The sequence below is a fragment of the Pristis pectinata genome, chromosome 6 (assembly GCF_009764475.1).
Source record: "Pristis pectinata isolate sPriPec2 chromosome 6, sPriPec2.1.pri, whole genome shotgun sequence".
NCBI lineage: Eukaryota > Metazoa > Chordata > Chondrichthyes > Rhinopristiformes > Pristidae > Pristis > Pristis pectinata.
Window position 1 is genome coordinate 92,819,254 of NC_067410.1, and position 21,807 is coordinate 92,841,060.

At 41.0% G+C, this 21,807-nt stretch overlaps 1 protein-coding gene across 1 annotated transcript in view; it reads left to right on the forward strand.

The window, feature by feature from the left end:
- Window positions 1-612: 612 nt before the first annotated feature.
- Window positions 613-21,807, forward strand: part of LOC127571881 (NACHT, LRR and PYD domains-containing protein 12-like) — a 34,891-nt gene continuing 13,696 nt past the window's right edge. Inside the window, exons 1-8 of the mRNA XM_052018627.1 lie at window positions 613-650; window positions 6,827-6,921; window positions 10,682-10,819; window positions 12,569-14,327; window positions 16,430-16,516; window positions 17,471-17,641; window positions 18,973-19,143; window positions 21,570-21,686. Of these exons, the coding sequence (XP_051874587.1) occupies window positions 613-650; window positions 6,827-6,921; window positions 10,682-10,819; window positions 12,569-14,327; window positions 16,430-16,516; window positions 17,471-17,641; window positions 18,973-19,143; window positions 21,570-21,686 (2,576 nt within the window). The remainder of the gene's footprint in view (window positions 651-6,826; window positions 6,922-10,681; window positions 10,820-12,568; window positions 14,328-16,429; window positions 16,517-17,470; window positions 17,642-18,972; window positions 19,144-21,569; window positions 21,687-21,807) is intronic.

The window sequence follows — 21,807 nt, forward strand, 5'->3', positions numbered from 1 at the left end:
TTTCTCTTGCCCATTTCTGATGAAGGTCCTCAACCTGAAATATTAACTTTGTTTCTCTTCCTGCAAATGTTGCCTGATCTACTGAGTGTTTCCAGCAGTTTCTGGTTTTATTTTATATTTACATTTGTAGGTTTCTTTTGATTTTCACTCATCTGCTGTTAGTCTACTGATGATCATTGGCAAAGGTGCATTGGTGGAGTCAATGCAACTGGTGCAGCGGGAGTGCACTATTGACATCCTGAATGTCAGCACATTTGATCTTTCACCATCACTCAATCAATTCAACGAACCTTCAATGATGTTCAAAGATCAGTAGGCTGCTCTGCATGGGCAACATCTAAAGTGATGTACCATGTAGCCAGCTTGTTAAAGGGATGCATCCTCTGATATGTGTGGGTCCTTCAGTGCTGGAAAGGCCCAAACACTCTGGCCACCACTCCACTGAGAACCAAGAACAAAGGTGATCTAAGCAAAGCAGCTAGAAGGAATACTTTGAAGATTTTCTGAACTGTGACTCTGTCCTTGTGAGAGCTCCCTTGACTCTACCTCACAGCAGTCCATTTGATCCAGATTTGTCGTCACTCCTGACCGATAAGAAAACGAAAGGACCATATGGCAGCTGAAAAAGCTCAAGACCTTGAGAGCAGACGGTATCCATGTTGAAGTTCCAAAACTTGCTGATGTGGAACTTCAGTTACAAATCCGAGGAGGATATTGCAGGGGAATCAGAGACACTATGATTGTTATGATCTTCAAGAAAGGAGGCAAATTTAACTGCAGTAACTGCACTGGGGTCTCCCTGCAGTTTCCCACTGGGAAAGTCATTGCCGGGATGCTCCTGAATCCCCTACTTCTTCTGGCTGAAGAGCAGGTCCCTGAATCATAGAGTGCAATCCATACATTTGGAGGCAGAATGGACATGATCTTCGCTCAAAGTCAGCTCCAAGCAGCACCAACCATAATAACTTGTGGAGTACTCTCCTCAAACTAGGCTGCCTCCAGAAATCATCCCACTTACTTTTGATATCACACAACCTGTGATCTTAACCAAATGAAGAAATGACTTTCACCGAACAACTAGAGAATCAGAGTAGTTTTGCACTTCACATCCTTCGAATGGGGGTGAATATAGCCTGAGACTGCAGATGCTGGAATCTGGAGTGAGAAACAAACTGCTGGAGGAACTCAATTGGTGGAGCAGGATCTGTGGAGTGGGGTAGCGGGGGTGAGGGAAAGCATTGTTGACATTTTGGGTTGAGACCCTGCATCAGGTCTGTAGCCTCTCCGGTTCCAGTGAATATAGACTCTCCAAATCTTTTTCCATGGTGGCATCCATCAACTTCACAAATAGGGGGAGTGTCAGGAAGACAGAACCATGACCAGTACAGGAACAGCCATTCAACAGAGGGCCGTGTTTTGCGGCTACATTGATTGGATTCTTATATATTGGAATAAAAATGGAAAATGCTGGAAATACTTAGCAGGTCAGGCAGTGCCTGTGGAAAGAGAAACAGGGTTAACGTTTCAGATCAAAGACCCTTCACCAGAAGCTCTTCTGTAACCTGAAAGATTGGTTCTATTTCTCGTTCCACAGATTCTGCCTGACTGGCTTAATCTTTCCATCAATTGCTGTTTTTTTTAATTCAGATTTCCAGCATCTGCAAATTTTTGATATTCTTATGTACTGTAATCTGGTGAATTTATTGGCCAAAAGGAGCTTCAAAGGCAGCAACAGCTTATATTTTGAAGCAAATCAATGTTCTAAATTGTCCTAAGATTCTTCAGAGGATTGTTAACAGACAAATTCTGGGGAAAACCACAGAAAAAATTCTGGACAGATGACTAAAAACTTGATCTAATAAATAGGCTTTAAGTATCATCTTATTGGATAAGATGGAATGGTAAAAATACGGAAAAGGAAAATAATGGAATTACACTACCTAAGGTTTAAGCAGTTGAAGCCAAATTGGGAAACTAAATTGGAGATGCATTAATGCTGGATTTGGAATTACAAGGCTGCAGGAGGTCACAGATATAGAGGGGGAGATGAGATTAGGGAGGGATTTGAAAGGAAGGATGATGCATATTTATTTTAAATTGTTGTTAAACTTCCTGTTTCAAGCAACTGTTGTAACATTTGTGATATTTGTAAAATTTGGCATCACTTTAAAATTGTATCACGAGCCCAACTAGTCTGCATGTTGTTGCGACATTTTTTGTGCAGAATTTGCTACAGCATCCATCACACTCTTTGGAGAAAGCCTCAGCAAGACAATGTGGTCTTGATGTAGCATGTTTTTTTCCTTTATTGAATGAAGTAATCTTCTTGTTAGTTTGAATTGTTATCTTCCAGCAACTCATGAGAAATGAACTGTCACACTCCATTACATCATGTGTCACACTCAATTACATCAATGCTTATTTAAATGAGGTCCAATGTATAATTTCACAACTTTTGATGAAGCTCTGCAGCTACACACCTTTTATTCATATGTAGATAATACTGGCAAGGTCAACATTTACTGCCCAACCCTAACTTCCCTTGAAAAGGTGCTGGTGAGCTGCCTGCTTGAACCACTGCAGTTCCTTTTGGTGTAGGTACTCCTATAATGTTACTGGGTTTTCACCCCACCAATGATAAAGGAATGGTAGGATGTTGTCTGACTTGGAGGGGAATATGCAGGTGATAGCGTTTCCCTCCGCCTGCTGCCCTTGCCTTCTTGCTTGTAGTAGTTATGTGTTTGGAGGTGCTTTTGGAGTAACCCATGTGAATAACTGCAGTGCATTTTGTAGATGGTACATATTCCAGTCATAAAAGTGGTGGAGCAAATGTATGTTTAGGGTGGTAGATGGGATGCCAATCAATTCACCCTGGCTGTTGAGCTTAATGAAATAAGTTCAGAAAATGGAGGTCACTCCTTCTAAATTAGAAAAGGGTAATTTCCTTACAGGCAATAATTCCTCATGCTTCGCTGACTCATCAATTGCGTTTCACCTTTCAAAGCTTCACGCACTAACTCTAATTCATTAACCAAGCATCACTAAACTATTTGCTGTCAACCTACACTGTTCCACCCTATATTTTATTCCATTGGAGACTGAATGTGAAAGTCAACCATGGTGTAATTGAGGATATGGTAACTAAATGTGTAGCAGTAAGGCCACACCATCTTCCAACAATCCACTGATGCTATTATACGTCAAGTATATTGCCTCTGACTGCAGATGAACTTCCAGGCATTCACATGTACTTTGGTTACAGGCCACTGCTAACACATAAGTAATTTTTATATTGGGTGATTGTAGTGGGGACTTGCAGTGGCCTGAAAAGCTTGAGCATGTACATATTAGAAAAGAGGTGGTGCTGAAACTTTTGGAAAGCATCAAGTTAGATAAGTCGCCGGGACCGGATGAGATGTACCCCAGGTTGCTGTGGGAGGCGAGGGAGGAGATTGCGGAGCCTCTGACGATGATCTTTGCGTTGTCGATGGAGACGGGAGAGGTTCCAGAAGATTGGAGGGTTGCGGATGTTGTTCCCTTATTCAAGAAGGGGAGTAGGGATAGCCCAGGGAATTATAGACCGGTGAATCTTACCTCAGTGGATGGTAAACTGATGGAGAAGATCCTGAGAGGCAGGATTTATGAACATCTGGAGAAGTATAATATGATTAGGAATAGTCAGCATGGCTTTGTCAAGGGCAGGTCCTGTCTTACGAGCCTGATTGAATTTTTTGACGATGTGACTAAGCACATCGATGAAGGGAGAGCAGTATATGTAGTATATATGGACTTCAGCAAGGCGTTTGATAAGGTACCCCATGCGAGGCTTATGGAGAAGGTGAGGAGACATGGGATCCAAGGGGACATTGCAGTGTGGATCCAGGACTGGCTGGCCCACAGAAGGCAAAGAGTGGTTGTTGAAGGGTTGTATTCTGAGTGGAGGTCGGTGACCAGTGGTGTACCTCAGGGATCTGTACGGGGAGCCTTACTCTTTGTGATTTTTATAAATGACCTGGATGAGGAAGTGGAGGGGTGGGTTAGTAAGTTTGCGGATGACATGAAGGTTGGGGGTGTTGTGGATAGTTTGGAGGGCTATCAGAGGTTACAGAGGGACATAGATATGATGCAGAGTTGGGCTGAGAAGTGGCAGATGCAGTTCAACCCAGATAAGTGTGAAGTGGTTCATTTTGGTAGGTCAAATATGTTGGCAAAATATAGTATTAATGGTAGGACTCTTGGCAGTGTGGAAGATCAGAGGGATCTTGGGGTCTGAGTCCATAGGATGCTCAAAGTGGCTGTGCAGGTTGACTCTGTGTGATTAAGAAGGCATATGGTGTATTGTCCTTCATCAATCGTGGAATTGAATTTAGGAGCCGTGAGGTATTGTTGCAGCTATATAGGTCCCTGGTCAGACCCCACTTGGAGTATTGTGCTCATTTCTGGTCGCCTCACTACAGGAAAGATGTGGAAGCCATAGAGAGGGTGCAGAGGAGATTTACAAGGATGCTGCCTGGAAGGCGGAGCATGCCTTATGAAAGCAGGTTGAGGGAACTCGGCCTTTTCTCCTTGGAGAGACGGAGGATGAGGGGGGACCTGATAGAAGTGTATAAGATGATGAGAGGTATTGATAGGGTAGATAGTCAGAGGCTTTTCCCCAGGGCTGAATTGGTGGCCAGAAGAGGACATAGGTTTAAGGTGCTGGGGAGTAGATATAGAGGAGATGTCAGGGGTAAGTTTTTTACTCAGAGAGTGGTGAGTGTGTGGAATGGGCTGCTGGAAATGGTGGTGGAGGCGGACACAATAGGGCCTTTCAAGAGACTTTTAGATAGGTACATGGGGCTGAGTAAAATAGAGGGCTATGGGTAAGCCTGGTAGTTTCTAGGGTGGGGACATGTTCGGCACAGCTTTGTGGGCCGAAGGCAACATCTACGGAGGGAAATAAACAGTCGACATTTTGGGCCGAGACCCTTCATCAGGACTGGAAAGGAAGAGGGCAGAAGCCAGAATAAGAAGGGAGGGGGAGGGGGAGGAGCACAGGCTGGCAGGTGATAGGTGAGTCTGAGTGAGAGGGGGAATGTTGGTGGGTGGGGGAGGGGGATGAAAGGCAGTGATGTAAGAAGGTGAGAGGTGATAGGTGAAAAAGGCAAAGGGCTGAAGAAGAAGGAATCCAGTAGGAGAGGGCAGTAGACCATGGAATACAGAGAAAAAGGTGGGGAATATGAGGGAGGGAATGGGCAGGTCATGAGGGCGGGGAAAGGGAAGGAGAAGGAGTGAGGGGGGCACAGGAATGAGGGAAAACAAAAGGGGGGAAGGAGGGAAGGCGGAAAACAGAGGCGAGTGGTTAGCGGAAGTTAGAGAAATTGATGTTGATGCTGTCAGGTTGGAGTCTACCAGGGCAGAATATGAGGTGTTACTCCACCAACCTGAGTCTGGCCTTAACGTGGAAGGAGAGGAGGCTGTGGATAAATGGTTGTGGCTAAACATGGAATATGTGGGTAAATGTGATGAGTGTACATGGTCAAAAAAGGTGGTATGGATGTGGTGGGCCAAAGGGCCTGTTTCTGTGCTGTACAACTTTGTGAATCTAGAATAAATTATTTAAAGTTGAAAAGACAGGAGTATTAGTTTTAAGAAGTTATGGACAAAGTCAGCTTCCATTACATCACCTTGATAAACTAAATTTACTTCCAAAAATGTAAAATATATAGGAAACACCCTTTCTTGAAGTAACTTATGAAGTTTTATTGTTCAACAGGAAATGCCTTTCAATATGACACTGATACACTGAGCCCACGCATGTTAATAAATAATCTTTACAACAAGAACAATTATAAAGAACACACACTGTACATTAAAACAGAGTTGAGCCCTATATATCTCAAAAGTATTAAAAGCATAGAGACCTACATTTAACCACAGCTAGCCTTCCTCCATCGATTTGAGGTATTTGTTTTGCTACATTGAATAAGGTAATATTTTGTATTTTGTTATGATGTGTGCTGAAATTACTTCAAAGGGGAAGTTAAGAGAGTGCATGAAACATGCTTATTAATGCAAGTGCAGCTAGTATTTGGTGGCGAGGTGAAATCTTGATTCAGAAGTGAAACTGTGTGTAAATTAGCGGGCGCATGGTTAATGAAATAGAATTTCAGTGGGTTTCTATTGGCCTTCGATCATTACAGGTAAGAAATTGGCAAAACCCCCTGGCAGGATTACATCAAAAATACCAGTTATGCCAGGAAATAATTGCAGCCCTTACTTGGTGTTTAAAGCATCTGGGAAGCTGTCCCAGTTCTAACTCTGTGTTGGGTGCATAGAAACAAATACTTATGCTGGCTTTATGTACGTGACAGAACACATTTACATGGTTAGGTTAGCTAATAAAGGAAGACAATCAAAATAAAAACATGCAGAGAGCAATTTCACAACTTACTGCCTCTTAAATTTTCATGGGAGTTTCTGTCTATTCACTGAGTGCTACATCTGGGATGGATACATCTCACTGCTTGGAGGGATAATGCAGGAAATTTACATTTCAAAGACAAAATATTTGAGCTGCTTTTCTTCTGATGAGGATGGCTTATTCAATAGATTAGAGACATGCTGTCTTAACTGTATTTGAAACGTAACATAAAAAATGGTGTAGTAGTTGATTGTAAACACTTTTATATTCCACAAAATAGATTGGAATTGACTGTACAACTTCTGACAACTTACTAATGCCCATTAATAAAGGGCAGGGTAAGGGCAATTATGGCTGGAAGTCTGAAACCTGATGTGCTGCCAGTTTTGCTTTTTGCAAGTAAGGTTCCTGCACCTGTTTTAGGTCCCCTGTTGCCACAGTGGTTTGTCCTGAGCTGTCTTTGTCATCACAGACCGGAGACCCGGACTCATCCCTACAGAACCCCTTCAACAGAGAAGGTGAGTAATTTATCTAAATGTTGTGCTGGAGGTTTGCTCCAGAATTTGTATTAAAGGACTCAGCAATTGGTTTTTCTCCAGTAACGACCCTAATCCCAGGGAATTCTGTCATCCAACTCACCCCACCTGGACCCTGATCCTTGTAACTATTCCTCCATATCCTGGTCAGAGATATCTCCGGACTAGCCAACTGTTTTTTCTTCCCCCTCCCTCCTGAGAACTCTGACCTATCCCCTGGACCTGACTCCAGTTCTTCTACAACTCCTCTCACTTGTACCAAAACTCTCCTTCTGACTAATCTGTCTTCCTCTGACCCCTCCTCCACCACATCGAATGCCCATCCTCCCATCAACTCTGGTTCTGACTCCTAATCTCTCTCCCCCATTCCTTCCTGGCCCTGATATACCAACTCCTTCATCTCTGCCTGCTCTCTCCCACCTATGAGTGGTGGAAGCTGTATTTATGGAGTTTCAGGCTGAGTACCTGGGTTTTCAAGATACCTGGGGCCCTGCATCAATAGCATGAAGGCGGTTTCCTCATAGTAGTGCCTGAGACTGGGTTAATCAATATTCTGCAGCTGCTTTGGAAGCTGCGGGATTCATGCATGTAGTTTTGTCTGCTTCAAATGTTCATCTATCATTTCCTGGAAGTGCATATGTCTGCTCAGTCACCACATGAACAGAGTAATCAGAACTCCAGCAAGTCCTGAAGTAAAGCAATTTCTTCAAATGTCTCTCCTCACACTCCATGATATTCTTTAACACGTCCATTTATTACCCATTCTTTAATCTTTTTCTTTTACACCTTATCTCAAGATTTCATGATTAAATTTCTCTATTTTTCAGTGGAAATGATCCCATTGGAGATGTGATCTCAGATGAACAACATCGTTAATCAATGGCTACTGGGTGACAAATTTCGAACATGTCAGCCAAGTTACAATTAACATTGAAAAATGTCACTGTGATTTTCAATCTCTGTACTTTCTAAATACATGATTGTCAGTCCAGCTCCTGGTTCATTTCCTAGAGCTAACAAATTAAGGGACAGGCAATGTATCTTACCTTCGTATGTCCCAAAGAAGTTGGCATAAATAGTAATCAATGAGTGAATGGACTTGTTGATTAGTTGTATGTGGAGCTTGACTAAAGCAATTACAAATAAAAAAATGGATGAGGACAATAACAGGAACTTTAGGGTCTTTATGGATGGCTGAATTAAGATAGCCTGAAAGAATATTCGGACTGAAGTAAAGGGAAAGGAAAATTGGAAACAAGAGAGACTGTAGATGCTGGGAATCTGGAGTGACACACAAAGGTGCTGGTAGAACTCGACAGGTCAGGCAGCATCAATGGAGGGAAATGGACAGTCGACGTTTCAGGTTGAGACCCTTCATCCGAATTGAAAGAAAGTGGGGAGATGGCTCGTATAAAAAGGTGGAGGGAAGGGGTGGAGCAAGAGCTGGCAGGTGATAGGTGGATCCACGTGAGGGGTTGATAGGCAGATGAGGGAGGAAGTAGAGTGGGAATGATGTCGGAGGCTAGGAGTTGATAGGTGGAAGTGACAGAGGGCTGAAGATGGAATCTGATAGGAGAGGACAGTGGAGCCTGGAGTAAAGGGAGGGAGGTGGTGTGGGAACCATTGGAAAGGGTGTGTGGGTGATGGGCAGATGGAGAAGGGGGAGGAGGGGAAAGAGATAGGTTGATGGGGCTAGTTGGATCAGGAGGAGAGAGAGAAGAAAAAAAGGGGGAAGAAAAGGACAGAGGGGAACAGTTACCAGAAGCTTGAAAATTTGATGTTCATGCTGTCAGGTCGGAAAATCAGACATTTTGATGGCCAACCTAATCCTGCCAGTTTTATGTTTCTGTTAACTTTCAACATTTGACATGATTTTGAAGACAATTTGGGTATAAACTGCTGAGTATGGGAACTTCATCTGTACACTTGGAGTATTGTGCACAGTTTTGGTCATCCTGTTATGGGAAAGACATTGTCAAGCTGGAGAGGGTGCAAAAGAGATTTATGAGGATGCCGCCTGGACTAGAAGGCCTGGGTTATAAGAGAGAGAGGTTGGCCATGCTGGATCTTTGTTCCTTGGAGCGTAGAAGAATGAGGGGTGTCCTCATAGAAGTTTATAAAATCATGAGGGGTATGGATAAGGTGGACGGTCATAATCTTTTCTCCAGGGTTGGGGAGTCTAAACTAGAGGGCACAGATACAAAATAAGAGGGGAGAGAGTTAAAAGAGACCTGAGAGATAACTTCTTTACACAGAGGGTAGTGAGTACCTGGAATGAGCTGCCAGAAGAAGTGGTCAAGGTGGGTACAGTTGCAACATTTAAGAGGCATTTGGATAGGTACATGGAGGGGATGGGCTTGGAGGGTTATGGACTGAACATGGGCAACTGGGACTAGCAGGGAGGATGCTGTGATTAGCATGGACCAGTTGGGCCGAAGGGCCTGTTTTCATGCTGTATTACTCTATGACTCTATGTTAACAATACATACTTGAATATTGCAGGTATATTGAAAAGGAGATGGCACAGCTAACCCACCAGCAGAAGATATTTGGAAAATGAGCACATGAATTTCCTATCTTCTAAACTACAAGGATAATCACAGTGTAAAAGATTTTTAAGGTGAATAATTGGTTTTGGTCTGCAGAACTGATTTCCCAACATTATGGAGGAAGGTAAGTGTAAAAGGTTCCATTACATTTAAAAAAAACTTAAGCTTAAACAGCAAAGCGAGAATATACAACAAGTATACAATGAGCTCATTTCCACCTTCATTATTGTCTGCAATGTTCTGAAGGGGTTTCATTAAAACATAGATTTGGATTTGGCTTCTGAAAGTTTTCCCCTTTGAATGAATTATTCAGGGAAGAATTTCATGTAGCACTGGAAAATGGCATGAAATAATTGTGCAACAGCAGAATGCCACCTTAAGGTGCCGGCCTGAGGCTTGCTGGGAATATGGTGTTAGGAGTGATCTCCGTAGAATCAGGTCATAGGTTGTGGAAGTGCTATACCACACTCTGTTGTGTGACAGTCCTCAATTCCACCTGTGGACGGAAGTGAAGTCATGATAAAGATGGGAGTGAGTGGTGCCCAGTCACAACCTATAGTTTAAATGGGAAATCAGGAGGAGCACTCGTGTGCCTCCCATGTTCAGTTAAGTATTTGACTCATTTAATATCCAGTGGCTACTACAAACATAGATATCCATGTGGGTAGAGTGGGAAGAACTTGACAATGTTTGACACCACACAGCCCCACCACAGATCAAAAGTCATGCCTGGGAGGATATAACAATGTGGCCATCATGATGTTCATAACTGTAATTAGGAAAATATATTAGGACAGAAATTAGGGAAGGTTTCTGTGAGGTAAAACTGTCCTTCGCACGTCACGAACACAAGACCATGAGGCACAGGATAGCCTACATCACTCAAAAATAATACCATTTTATTAATTGAACTAAAAACAGAAAATGAAATCACTTTGCGGGACATGCAATACGTGAGGAGAGAGAAACAGATTTAATATTTAGGTGAATGGTCTTTGAAAGTTCATCATCACAAAACATCCACCCAGCTTCTCTCTCTCTCCCAATGTTGCCTTGCCTGCTGAGTACTTCCAGCAAACTTTGTTTTCATTTTAGATATCTAGCATCTGCAGTATTTTACTTTGGCCTTAATTGAATGACATGATTACTTGGAAAGTTTCTTTAAACATGTGATGTTTATTTTAATTGTTAAGTTCATGAAGTTCAGCATTTCATGGCATCTATTGAAGAAGATCAACGTGCTTTAGAAATTCGTCCTGAAGATTCAATGAATGACCTTCCAGGTGGCAACTTGGATTTGAATGACAATGTGAGCAATGGGAGAGATGGAGGTAAGAATAGCATGTAACGATTGGATATTATATTCCAGAGAATAGTTATTGAGGAAGAGAGAAAAGTATATTGATGACAATGTCATTGATCTATGCTTGAATCTCTCAGATACAGGAAGCTAAAAGATAGCACATCTAAAGTTTCACATCTCAGTCAAGGAATCTATAGCAAATCATAGCTTATAATCATGCCCTTCGTTAAATTTACTGTTCTCTTTATAGTGCTACATTGTCTGTTTATTTTGAACTGCTTTAAAAAGTAGGTATTCATTTTGAAATGCAAATGAATTCTCACAGGAACCACCAGTCATTGCAGCTGATTTTTCAGTCTGTTTTAAATTTTGAATCAGAATCAGCAAAAACATTTTTACAGTGCCACATGATGTTTATGCTTCTTGCAAAATAGAATTCCCTTCCCTTCCACCACCATCAATGCCGCTGTCACCCACATCTCCTCCATTTCTCACATGTCTACCCTCACCCCATCCCCCCCACCCCGACATAACAGGGACAGGGTTTCCCTTGTCCTCACCTACCACCCCATGAGCCTCCGCATCCAACACATCATTCTCTGCAACTTGCGCCACCTCCAACGGGATCCCACTACTAGGCACATCTTCCCATTCCCCCCCTCTCCCCTTTCTGTAGGGATCGCTCTCTCCATGACTCCCTTGTCCAATCTTCCTTCCCTGCAAATGACCTTCCCGGCACTTATACCTTCAACTGCACTGAGCGCTATGCCTGTCCCTACACCTCCTCCCTCAGCACCACTCAGGGCCCTAGACCATCCTTCCAAGTGAGGCAGTACTTCACCTGTGAATCCGAGGGTGTCATTTATTGCATCTGGTGCTCCTGGTGTGGCCTCCTCTGCATCGGTGAGACCTGAGGCAGATTGGGTGACCGCTTTGTTGAGCACCTTCGCTCTGTCCGCCGCAACAGCCAGGACCTCATGGTGGCCACCCACTTCAATTCCACATCACACTTCCTTACTGACATCTTTATCCACAGTCCCCTCTACTGCCATGTTGAGCCAGATGTAGGTTGGAGGAACAACACCTCATATTTTGCCTTGGTAGTCTCCAATCTGATGGCCTCAACATCAATTTCTAACTCTAGGTAACCCCTCCCTGCCCCTTTTTCCTCCTTTGTCTTCCCTCATCCCCTTCTCTTTTTCCTTCCCCCACTCTCATGACCTGCCCTTCTATTCCCCACCTCCTTCCCTTTATTCCATGGTCCACTGCCCTTTCCTACGAAATTCCTTCTTCTTCAGCCCTTTGCCTCTTCTACCTATCACCTCTCAGCTTCTTACATCTCCTCCCTCCCCCACCCCCACCCTCCTACCTTCCTCCTCTCACCTGGACTCACCTATAACATGAACGCACCTATCACCTGCCTGCATGTACTTCTCCTCCTCCATCGACCTTTTTATTCTGGCTTCTGTCCTCTTCCTTTCCAGTCCTGATGAAGGGTCTCGACCCAAAACGTCGACTGTTTATTTTTCTCCATAGACGCTGCCTGACCTGCTGAGTTCCTTCAGCATTTTGTGTGAATTCTCTCAGCTGTAAGGTAATTGCTTAGAGGATAGCTGGAAGTAAGCTTCAATTGACTGATTGCTGTAGGATTTTGTTTTAATTTGCTAAGAGATAAATGGACTGCTGAAATTTCAAAACACAATCACTTAGAGACACATATAATCCAAGAGGATATTCACCCGGAATTATTTCCTTCTGATCCTTACTTTCATTTTAGGAGATGTTCTTCTGGATCTCAAAAAAACTCACATCAAGGCTTTGAAGGAAATGTGTGTGTGCATAAGAGGAGAGTCTGCATCCAATAGGTTTATAGATGTACATCCTTGGCAGGATGAAGTCTCGGAGCGCCAGTGCACAGATCAGAACATCAGGCCAGTCCACCTCCTCAGCTATGCAGAGATTTTAAAACCAGCAACTGAAGGGCATAAACCTCACAGAACCACCATTACAACAGGAATAGCTGGAATTGGCAAAACAGCATGTGTTGAAAAATTAATTCATGACTGGGCTGCTGGTTCTATACTCTCAGAATTTGATTTCATATTCATGTTCGCATTCAGTAAACTCAATATGCTGCCACAGAAGACACTAAGCCTGATGCAACTTATCCAGATTTGCTATCCACATATGCAGGATTGCAAAGAGATTTTTTTGAGCACGTCAATCAAATGCTTATATATATTTGATGGACTAGATGAAAGTAGACAAACTCTAAATTTTGAAAACCAGTTAGCTTGCTATGATGAATGTGAATCAAGGTCACTCGAATCCTTGCTCTCGAACCTCATCAGAGGCAACATTCACCCTTCCTCTTCAGTTTGGATCACCACCCGGCCAGCAGGCATGGGGCAGATACCTCTCTGTTATATTGACAGACTGACTGAACTACAAGGTTTCAGTGAACATGAGAAGATGGAGTATTTTCACAAGAAGTACGAAAATAGGCACCTGGCAGAGAAAATGATTTCAGTTATGAAGAAAGAAAGGAGCTTATCCTGTCTATGTTACTTGCCCATTTTCTGTTCTGTTTTGTCAACCTTTTTGGAGGATGCACTTAAATCATTTCAATGTCATGAACTCAGTGATTACATGCCCGTAGCAATCACACCTGTCTTCAACAAATTCTTAGTACATATCCTTTCCCATCAACAACAACGACAGGCATACTTAAGAGGTGCAAAGCAAACTTTTGCTGAATTGATGAAGTCAAGACAAAGAGACATCATCAGTCTGGGGAAACTGGCTTTTGATTTGCTGAGAAGTGAAACATTTATATTCAGTGAGCATAATTTAAGAATGTACAATGCTGATGTCTCCCTGGCCGAGAGTGGAATATGCAAAGAGTTTGCAAAGGAAAATGCAAACAACTCAAAGAAAATCTTCTGCTTTGTTCATGGAGCACTACAGGAATACATGGCTGCTTTGTATGTTCTTCTTTCATTTAACAACACCAAATCAAATCCTTTAATGGCATCAACCAAACCAAAGTCACAACAGCGATGTGAAAAACCCAGCTATTTCCACATCCTTAAACAAGCCTGTAAAGAAAACCTCAAAAGTTCCAGTGGTCACTTCGGCTTATTTCTCAGATTCCTTTGTGGACTTGGGACAAAAACAAATCAGCAAAGCTTGAAAGGACTGATGACGAGTTGTGGTATTCATCATGATGATATAACAAAGATTATTCAATTCTTGAAGGAAAAATTACAGGAAGATATTGCTCCAGAAAAATGCCTCACTCTTATACATTGTTTAATTGAATTAGGTGATCATTCATTTGTGGTGCAGTCCAGCAAGATCCTAGCTACTGAGGCTGCCACTTATCGGACTCTGTCACCTATGGATTACTCAGCAATGGCCTTTGCTCTGCAAATGTCAAATGAAAATAGTGAGACATTCAATCTTTCTGAACACAAAATATCTTCCATTGGGCTTCGGAGACTGGCCCCAGTTTTGTTTTCATTCACAAGTTTAAAGTAAGAATACTTGCTTCCCTTAAAAAAAAACTTTTATCAATAAAATTCAATAAGCCATTACAGAGTATTGTAAAAGGTGTGTGTGTATGTGTGTGGTGGGGGAGGGGGAGGGGGGAGATTATTCAATTTCAGCCTTTGATTCATTTGATCTTATGCAAGTATAATGGATTTATTTTGAGACTTGGTCAAACACCCAGCATTAATTGTACTGTAGCAATTAGTTTTCATCCTGTAGTTTTTTCATATTTCATTGAAATTATCTCCTGCAAATAAATGCAGGACTTTGGGGAAAGGTTTGCAGAGTGGGATTGGCTGGATTTCTCTTTCATAGAGCTTTATGGGCTCAATGGACCAAATGGCATCCTTCCGTGCTGATTCTATGTGAATCATTTATTATAACCATGAACTGTACTCAGTGACTTCTAGCCATGAATCATCCCCCAGAATAGTCCGGAATCAAATTAGTAACACATTAAAATTGAAGTAAAGTGAATTGGAAGGACTAAACTCCAAAAAGACAAATGTGTAAAATAGAAATCTTACCTCTCTCTAGACTAATTTAGTTTGAACATCCTGAACACAACCGATAGTGGCTATTATTCCACAGCGAATAAATTCACATAATTTGATCCAAGGTAAAACCCTCACCAAAGAGGTTAGTAGGATGGGTAATTGATTTGCGCAGGATGAGTGTACATTATTAGAACAGTGTAGGTGGAGTTTTATAATGCTCTATACCATATCCAGTCTATGGAACATTTACTGTGGTACTGAGGGTGTGCAGTACTGTCTAAGGTGCCAACTTTTGAATGAGATGTTAAACCAAGGACATAGTTGTCCTTTCAGATGGATGCAAAATGTCCTTTTACACTATTCAAAGAAGAGCTTAGGAGTTCTCAGTTCCCCGGCTAATGTGAATCCCTTAGTTAAAATTATTAAAATAAGTTCTTCAAAATGTTGCCCATTGCTTTTTATGAAAACCTTGCTGTGCATTAATTGACTGTTGCATTCCCTATACTAAAATAATAGCCAAAATTCAAAAATGCTTTTAAACCATTTTAGGATGCCTTGAATTCATGAATGTCACAACATAACTCTAAGCCTTTCTTTCTTGGAGCTGACAATGTGTGTCAAATGGAAACATATTCCACTTCTCCATGATCAACTGGTGATATTCCCCACTTAATGACCACAAAAGCAAATGTTAGAAAATAAACAGCAGAGAACTCAATTGAAATTTATCTTTCTACCACATACAATGAAATAATTTTCATTAAGTATTTTACTCTATTAAAAATGTGATATTTTAATCTTGGTAAAAATGATGCAATTCATAATAACATCATATGACAAGCACATATTCAGGTCATTTCAAAGCTTTGCTCTGCCTGTTCTGATTGGCAGTAATTTGCATACTGCAGTTCTTTAATATTTGATTATTTTGTTTACTCCTATGCTGCTATCAAAAGCTGACCATTCATTATTTCTTGGTATCTCCATCCCTGCTCTCGCTTTAACTTTTCTGCCAATAATTTAGTGGTTACTTATATTTTTACTAGATGTACTTTGTACAAAGAAAAACATATATAGAGTTCTGATAAAGTGTCAGTGAGCTGATACATTAACCCTGTTTCTCTCTCCATGGATGCTGCCTGGTTAGCTCATTGTTTTCAGCATTTTCTGTTTTTACTAAACACATGTAGTCATTATTTCTGTGTTGATACTTAAGGTCAACATTTGCATTTAATATGTATTACTTTAAGTTTCATTTATGTGTAAAATATGATTTGAGTGCATAACAGGTAACAATTGCATCAAATTTGTGCCACATGTCTGATGTTTACTACAGTTGATGAGAAACAATGCAATTCTGAATTTTATATCACCTAATAATTAGGTGTGGATTCTACCCTGTAGATCCTCACCACACATTTTCAAGGGAAAGTCAAAATGATATTCTTGAGACTATGAGAAAATAATAAATAATATAATGAGTGCATAAAAATTGTTTTTAACAAAGGAACCAACAGTACTCGGGACTTTTATCTCAAATAAATGTTGCAGTTTGATTGCAAATTTATTTGTAATTTGTTTCCATTTAGGATGAATGGATCAAATTTGGGAGATTCTGGAGTCAAAATATTATCTCAAGTGACCAGATGTCGAGATGGTAAATTGCAAAATTTAGAGTAAGTAGTGATAACCTTAATGCTTCATCCAATTTGTCCCTTGTAGTGGTACATTGAATCAATCTTGTACTCTGAGCTGAAATATATTTGATATGCTTTCTGGGCATTGAACTCAAAATACTTGAGTTATGAATTAAAAAATGCAGATTATTTGAAAATGTTTATATTTTCAGGCCTGTAGACTAAAGACATTATATGGTCAGATCTTTATTATATTGAAATTATTGTAATGTCCAAACTGTTTCTAAACTTTCTGGGATCTGTAACAAAGGAAGATATCAATGGATTGTTTTCTTATGTTCAGTCATCAAGTAACTAGAGCCTAACCAGTATTACTCACATACCAATATCCTGTCCACATACCAGTCCAAAAGTCTTTTAAATGTCATAATTGCACCAGCCTCTACCTCTTCTTCGAGCAGCTCACTCCATATATGCACCATTCTCTGTGTGAAAAAGTTCCTGCTTAGGTCCCTTTTAAATCTTTCCCTGCTCACTTTAGTTTTAGACTCCCCTACCCTGGACAAAAGACTGTGACCATTCACCTTATCTATGCCCCTCATGATTTCATATGCCTCTATAAGGTCACCCCTCAGCCTCCTATGCTCCAGGGGAAAAAGTCCCAGCCTCTCTTCATAACTCAAACTCTCCAGTCTCGGTAATATCCTCATAAATCTTTTTTACACAATTTGCAGTTTAATTATATCCTTCCTGTAGCAAGTTGATCAGAACTGTATATAGTGCTCCGAATGTGGCCTTACCAATGTCTTGTACAGCCATTTATATTTGTGACAAAAAACAGGTGCATTGGAAGTTGCAAGCAAAAGAATTTTCCCCCAAGTTTCAATAGCCTACTTAATGCTACATCAAAATGCATTACTGGGCTACAGAATTTGGAATTAATTGTTCAGGATGCACAATTTTATGAATGTTTATCTTTTCTCTTTTGCACAGGTTGGAAAGAAATGATCTCACACATAAATGTTGTGAGGCCCTAGCCTTCATTCTGAGCAATAATAGCATGCTGAGAAACCTGAACCTGTGTGATAACCATCTGGGAGATAAAGGGATATGTTTGTTGTCTACAACTCTGAAGCAGCCTCAATGCAGAATACAGAAACTGAAGTAAGTGAAACACTCTGAATATATGATTTCAAATTAAAATGGTGGTGGTGGTACTGAATTTTGTAGGTAACTTCCTTCAAAGGAAGTTCAAGCCTCCAGCAGAAGTTCCTCTTTACAATTTCCTTGGACATTGGCTAGACCAATCTGCTTCTGTTGATCCATTTACAACTTAATTAAATCCCTTTATTCTTGACTTAAAGATCTGAGCCCAGCCAGCATCTTGCACCTACTAGACCACTTTTCTGGCCATGCCCTTTTTTTAAGCTCTCTGATTAGGCCCCCTGAGTCCCAGAACGTTGCTGACATTAGTCAATATTACTAGTGGCATCTCTGTGATTGTGACAGCGACCACTTCACTAGTCTTTCTAGTCTCCTCCATTCCCCACCTACATCTTCTGTTCTGCCTAGTTCCACTTTAAATGTATGCAGCATAGCTCTATCATTCACCATCTCCCCAATGTGATTTACAACAATTACTTGCCAACAGTTTACTACACAAAGGGCAGAAACTTCCCAAAACTGACTCTAATCTATGTTTTATCTGTATATGGCATGCTCTAATCGCATGGCTGAGACATCAAAGTTGTGCCAACAATTCCAAGTAATAAAAGTGTAGTTCTTGCCCAGCAAACTATAATATTCTTTATGAGTGAAAATGAAAGTACACTGTGTGAAAGATAATTGGCCAAGATTATGTCGTTAAAAGCAACAGGAAGATTTGTCACTCTCTTTTAGTATGGAGTAAATCAGGTAGCAGCCTTTGCCATTGGCACAAAAGCACTTAAAGGTGAAATAATGAAGCTCAAATTGTCCTACACTTTTAGAAGCTTTGCTATCCTGTTATCTTGTTGGGAGACGTGACACTGAAACACACACATTAGGGTAGGGGCTTGACATATGGAACATATAACATAGAACAATATGCCCATAAACACACCAGATAAAACTGGGTCTTATCCATTCCAGTATACATGTCTTTTTAATAGTACTATTAATCACATTCAAACATTACAATAACCCTAACTAGCTCTTAAAATTATTTTTTATTCATGGGAATCTCATTCCTTTAAATTTTAATCATGGTTAGAATTTTTACAAAATGAGTATGTATAGGCTTTCTTTGTGCCACAATTATGTCTATTAATCTGACATAGTCAATGTCTAGTGCCTTTTGCAATCAGCTACAAGATCCAAAGGAGAATCTGGTTTTTATCCAACTTAAAAGCCATGTTTCACTTTAAAATTATTATCAATGTGATATGATTTGCCAAATATTAAATAAATAGTTTAATTTCAAATTCAAACATGCTAACTGCTTTTAATTTCTTTAGCTTGAGCAATAATAATCTCTCAACTGGAAGCTGGGAGGAATTGGTCTCTGTGCTCATGACAAACCAAACATTGCGAGAGCTGAATGTGAGCAACAATAGAGTGGGTGAAGCGGGACTGCGAATATTGTCTACTGCACTGAAAAATTCACGCTGCAAATTACAAAAATTGGGGTATGAGTGATGATCATGAATATTCAATTATTACTCTGTGACATCTGTACCATATGAATCAACCAAGTGCAGCCACTGTGCACTTAATTGTATGGGTACAACAAGAAAGAAAAATTGGACAAGGACTCCTAATAGATAGGTCCATTGCTAGTACTACAATTAGTTGATGGCTGACTTAATGAGGGCAGGGACTCCTGATATTACTTAAAGATATTTTGCTCTCCTAAAAGGGTGAGGGTTTCCTCTACCGGCAAGCAAAGAATATTGTAGGAGAGGAAACATGGTAGTCAAATGGGCATAGCAAGTTCCCACAAACTGCTGTGTGATAATGAGTAGATAATCTGGTTTTAGCAATGTGCATGAATGATAAATATTAGTCAGTGCAAACTTCTCTGCTCTTCTTCATATGGTGCCTTGGGATTGTATATGTCCACAGGAGATAGTGAATAGGACCTTTAGCATCACAACCAAAATCAGCAAATCCATTCCCTCAATATTGCATAAAAAAGTAAACCTTGATTTTTGTGCTTACATCTTGAGTAGAACTTGTTTCCACAAAACCATTGACTCAGGCAAGGGTGCTAGCAGCTGAGCCGTGCATGAGGAATCCTATCTCTGCAGCACACTTCACCTTCAGCTGGGCCTGAAGCCACTTATGTACCAGCTACTCTATTGACAACCATTTTCTTCTCATTTACAACCTTTGCACTCACCAGCAACACTATTCTACAGTATCTTGACTTTCACATGTCTGAAACACCTCACTAAGATATCACAAAACTCCCTCTTCTTGCTTTTAGGGGCAGCTCAACGTTAATAAAAGGTACTAGATGAGAAGAGAGAAACAAACCTCCACAGGTTAGCTGAGGAGGACATTGTGGAGATCATTGGATTGAACCATGCCTGAGACATCCTGTGGATTCATAGAATCATGCAGCAGAGAAATGGGCCTTTTTGGCCCTCCTCATCCATATCAACCTTGATGCCTTTCTATCCTAATTCCATTTACCCTTACTAGGCTCTTACAGTATCTATCTCCACCTTTCCTATTTAAGATTCTATCCAAACCTCTTCTAACCATTGTAATTGTACCTGCCTCTACCATCACCTCTGGCAGTTCATTCCAGATAACCACCACTCTCTGAAAAACTTACCTCACAGACTCTTGGCTCTTTTACACTCATTCCCTTTACTCTGAAACTTCAACTTCAAACTCTGTGCCTTACACAGGGCAGCTGCTGTTAGTTGTTAATTAACCGTAGTTGCTAGGGAAAAAAATAAAACTGCTGACACTGGAAATCTGAAATAAAAACACTCAGTTGGTCAGGCAGCATCTGTGGAAAGAGAAACAGAGTTAACGTTTCAAGTCAAAGACCTTTGGTCAGAACGTTTTGAACAAGGATCTTCGACCTGAAATGTTAGCCTGTCTCTGCTCATCCTGTTCTTCTCTTCCCTTTTTAGGTAAAGTAAATGTAAACATCCAGAGAACAAAGAGTTGAGAGTAGGTAAGGCTGTAATGAAGAAGCAGCATCATTTGATTCTGCACTAACAGTACCATCTTAGAGTACCACACATTCTATGCAGGATAGCCTGGGTGGTGCAGCATTGGGATTTGGCCACTGAAGTGTAGGAACATGGGGAATGGGAATATGAGCCACCCTGGTGGAGGTACAGTCCATATTCTAGACATGTTTCAGAAAGCCCAGATGAAAGCTGATACTGTTGTTGTCACCTGAAATAAATCTGTGCTGTGGAGGCATCATAGTTTTTAAGATATGATTTCTTTATTAGTACATCGAAACACACAGTGAAATGCATCTTTTGCATAGAGTGTTCTGGGGGCAGCCCGCAAGTGTCACCACGCTTCCGGCGCCAACATAGCATGCCCACAACTTCCTAACCCGTACGTCTTTGGAATGTGGGAGGAAACCGGAGCACCCGGAGGAAACCCACGCAGACACGGGGAGAACGTACAAACTCCTTACAGACAGCAGCCGGAATTGAACCCGGGTCGCTGGCACTGTAATAGCGTTATGCTAACTGCTACTCTACCGTGCCTGCTCTTTGCCAATACTGCCACAGACAATACTATGTGTGCCCTCATAACCCATTCATCACTCATCTGAGACATCATACTGGTTAAGCCTGTAATCCTCTTCGCCTGTGAACTGCCTATTGTACCGCTCAGCTCACTTACTGAATGGTGATTAGGCCTGAACCCAGTAGCAAGTATGCCTTGGAATTCTTCAGCCAAGTGATGTTCCCATGTTCCCAAAATTTGGGCAGATCTGAATTTCAAAGTATAGTTTGCTTAGCATCATTATAATTCTCTGTTTTGGTATCACAGAGTACATTAAATAATTGAGATAATACAAAAAAAATGCCGGCAATTAATATTTGTTCCATAATTAACTTGTTGCACTTAGGCTGAATAATACTTCTACATTTGATTTTGGAATGATGGGCTCTTACCTAGAGGAAACTGGAGTGGAAGTACTTTGTGATGTGCTAAGAAATCCCAACTGCACTTTGAAAAGTTTGGAGTAAGTTGGAAATATACATCATTTGTTGACGCAACTTAATCTTACTGATTCCCACTAAGCAGCTTCAAAAAAGAGGCTTGTGGCTTAGACAGTATTGTAACCCATCAATGTTGTTCTCCAC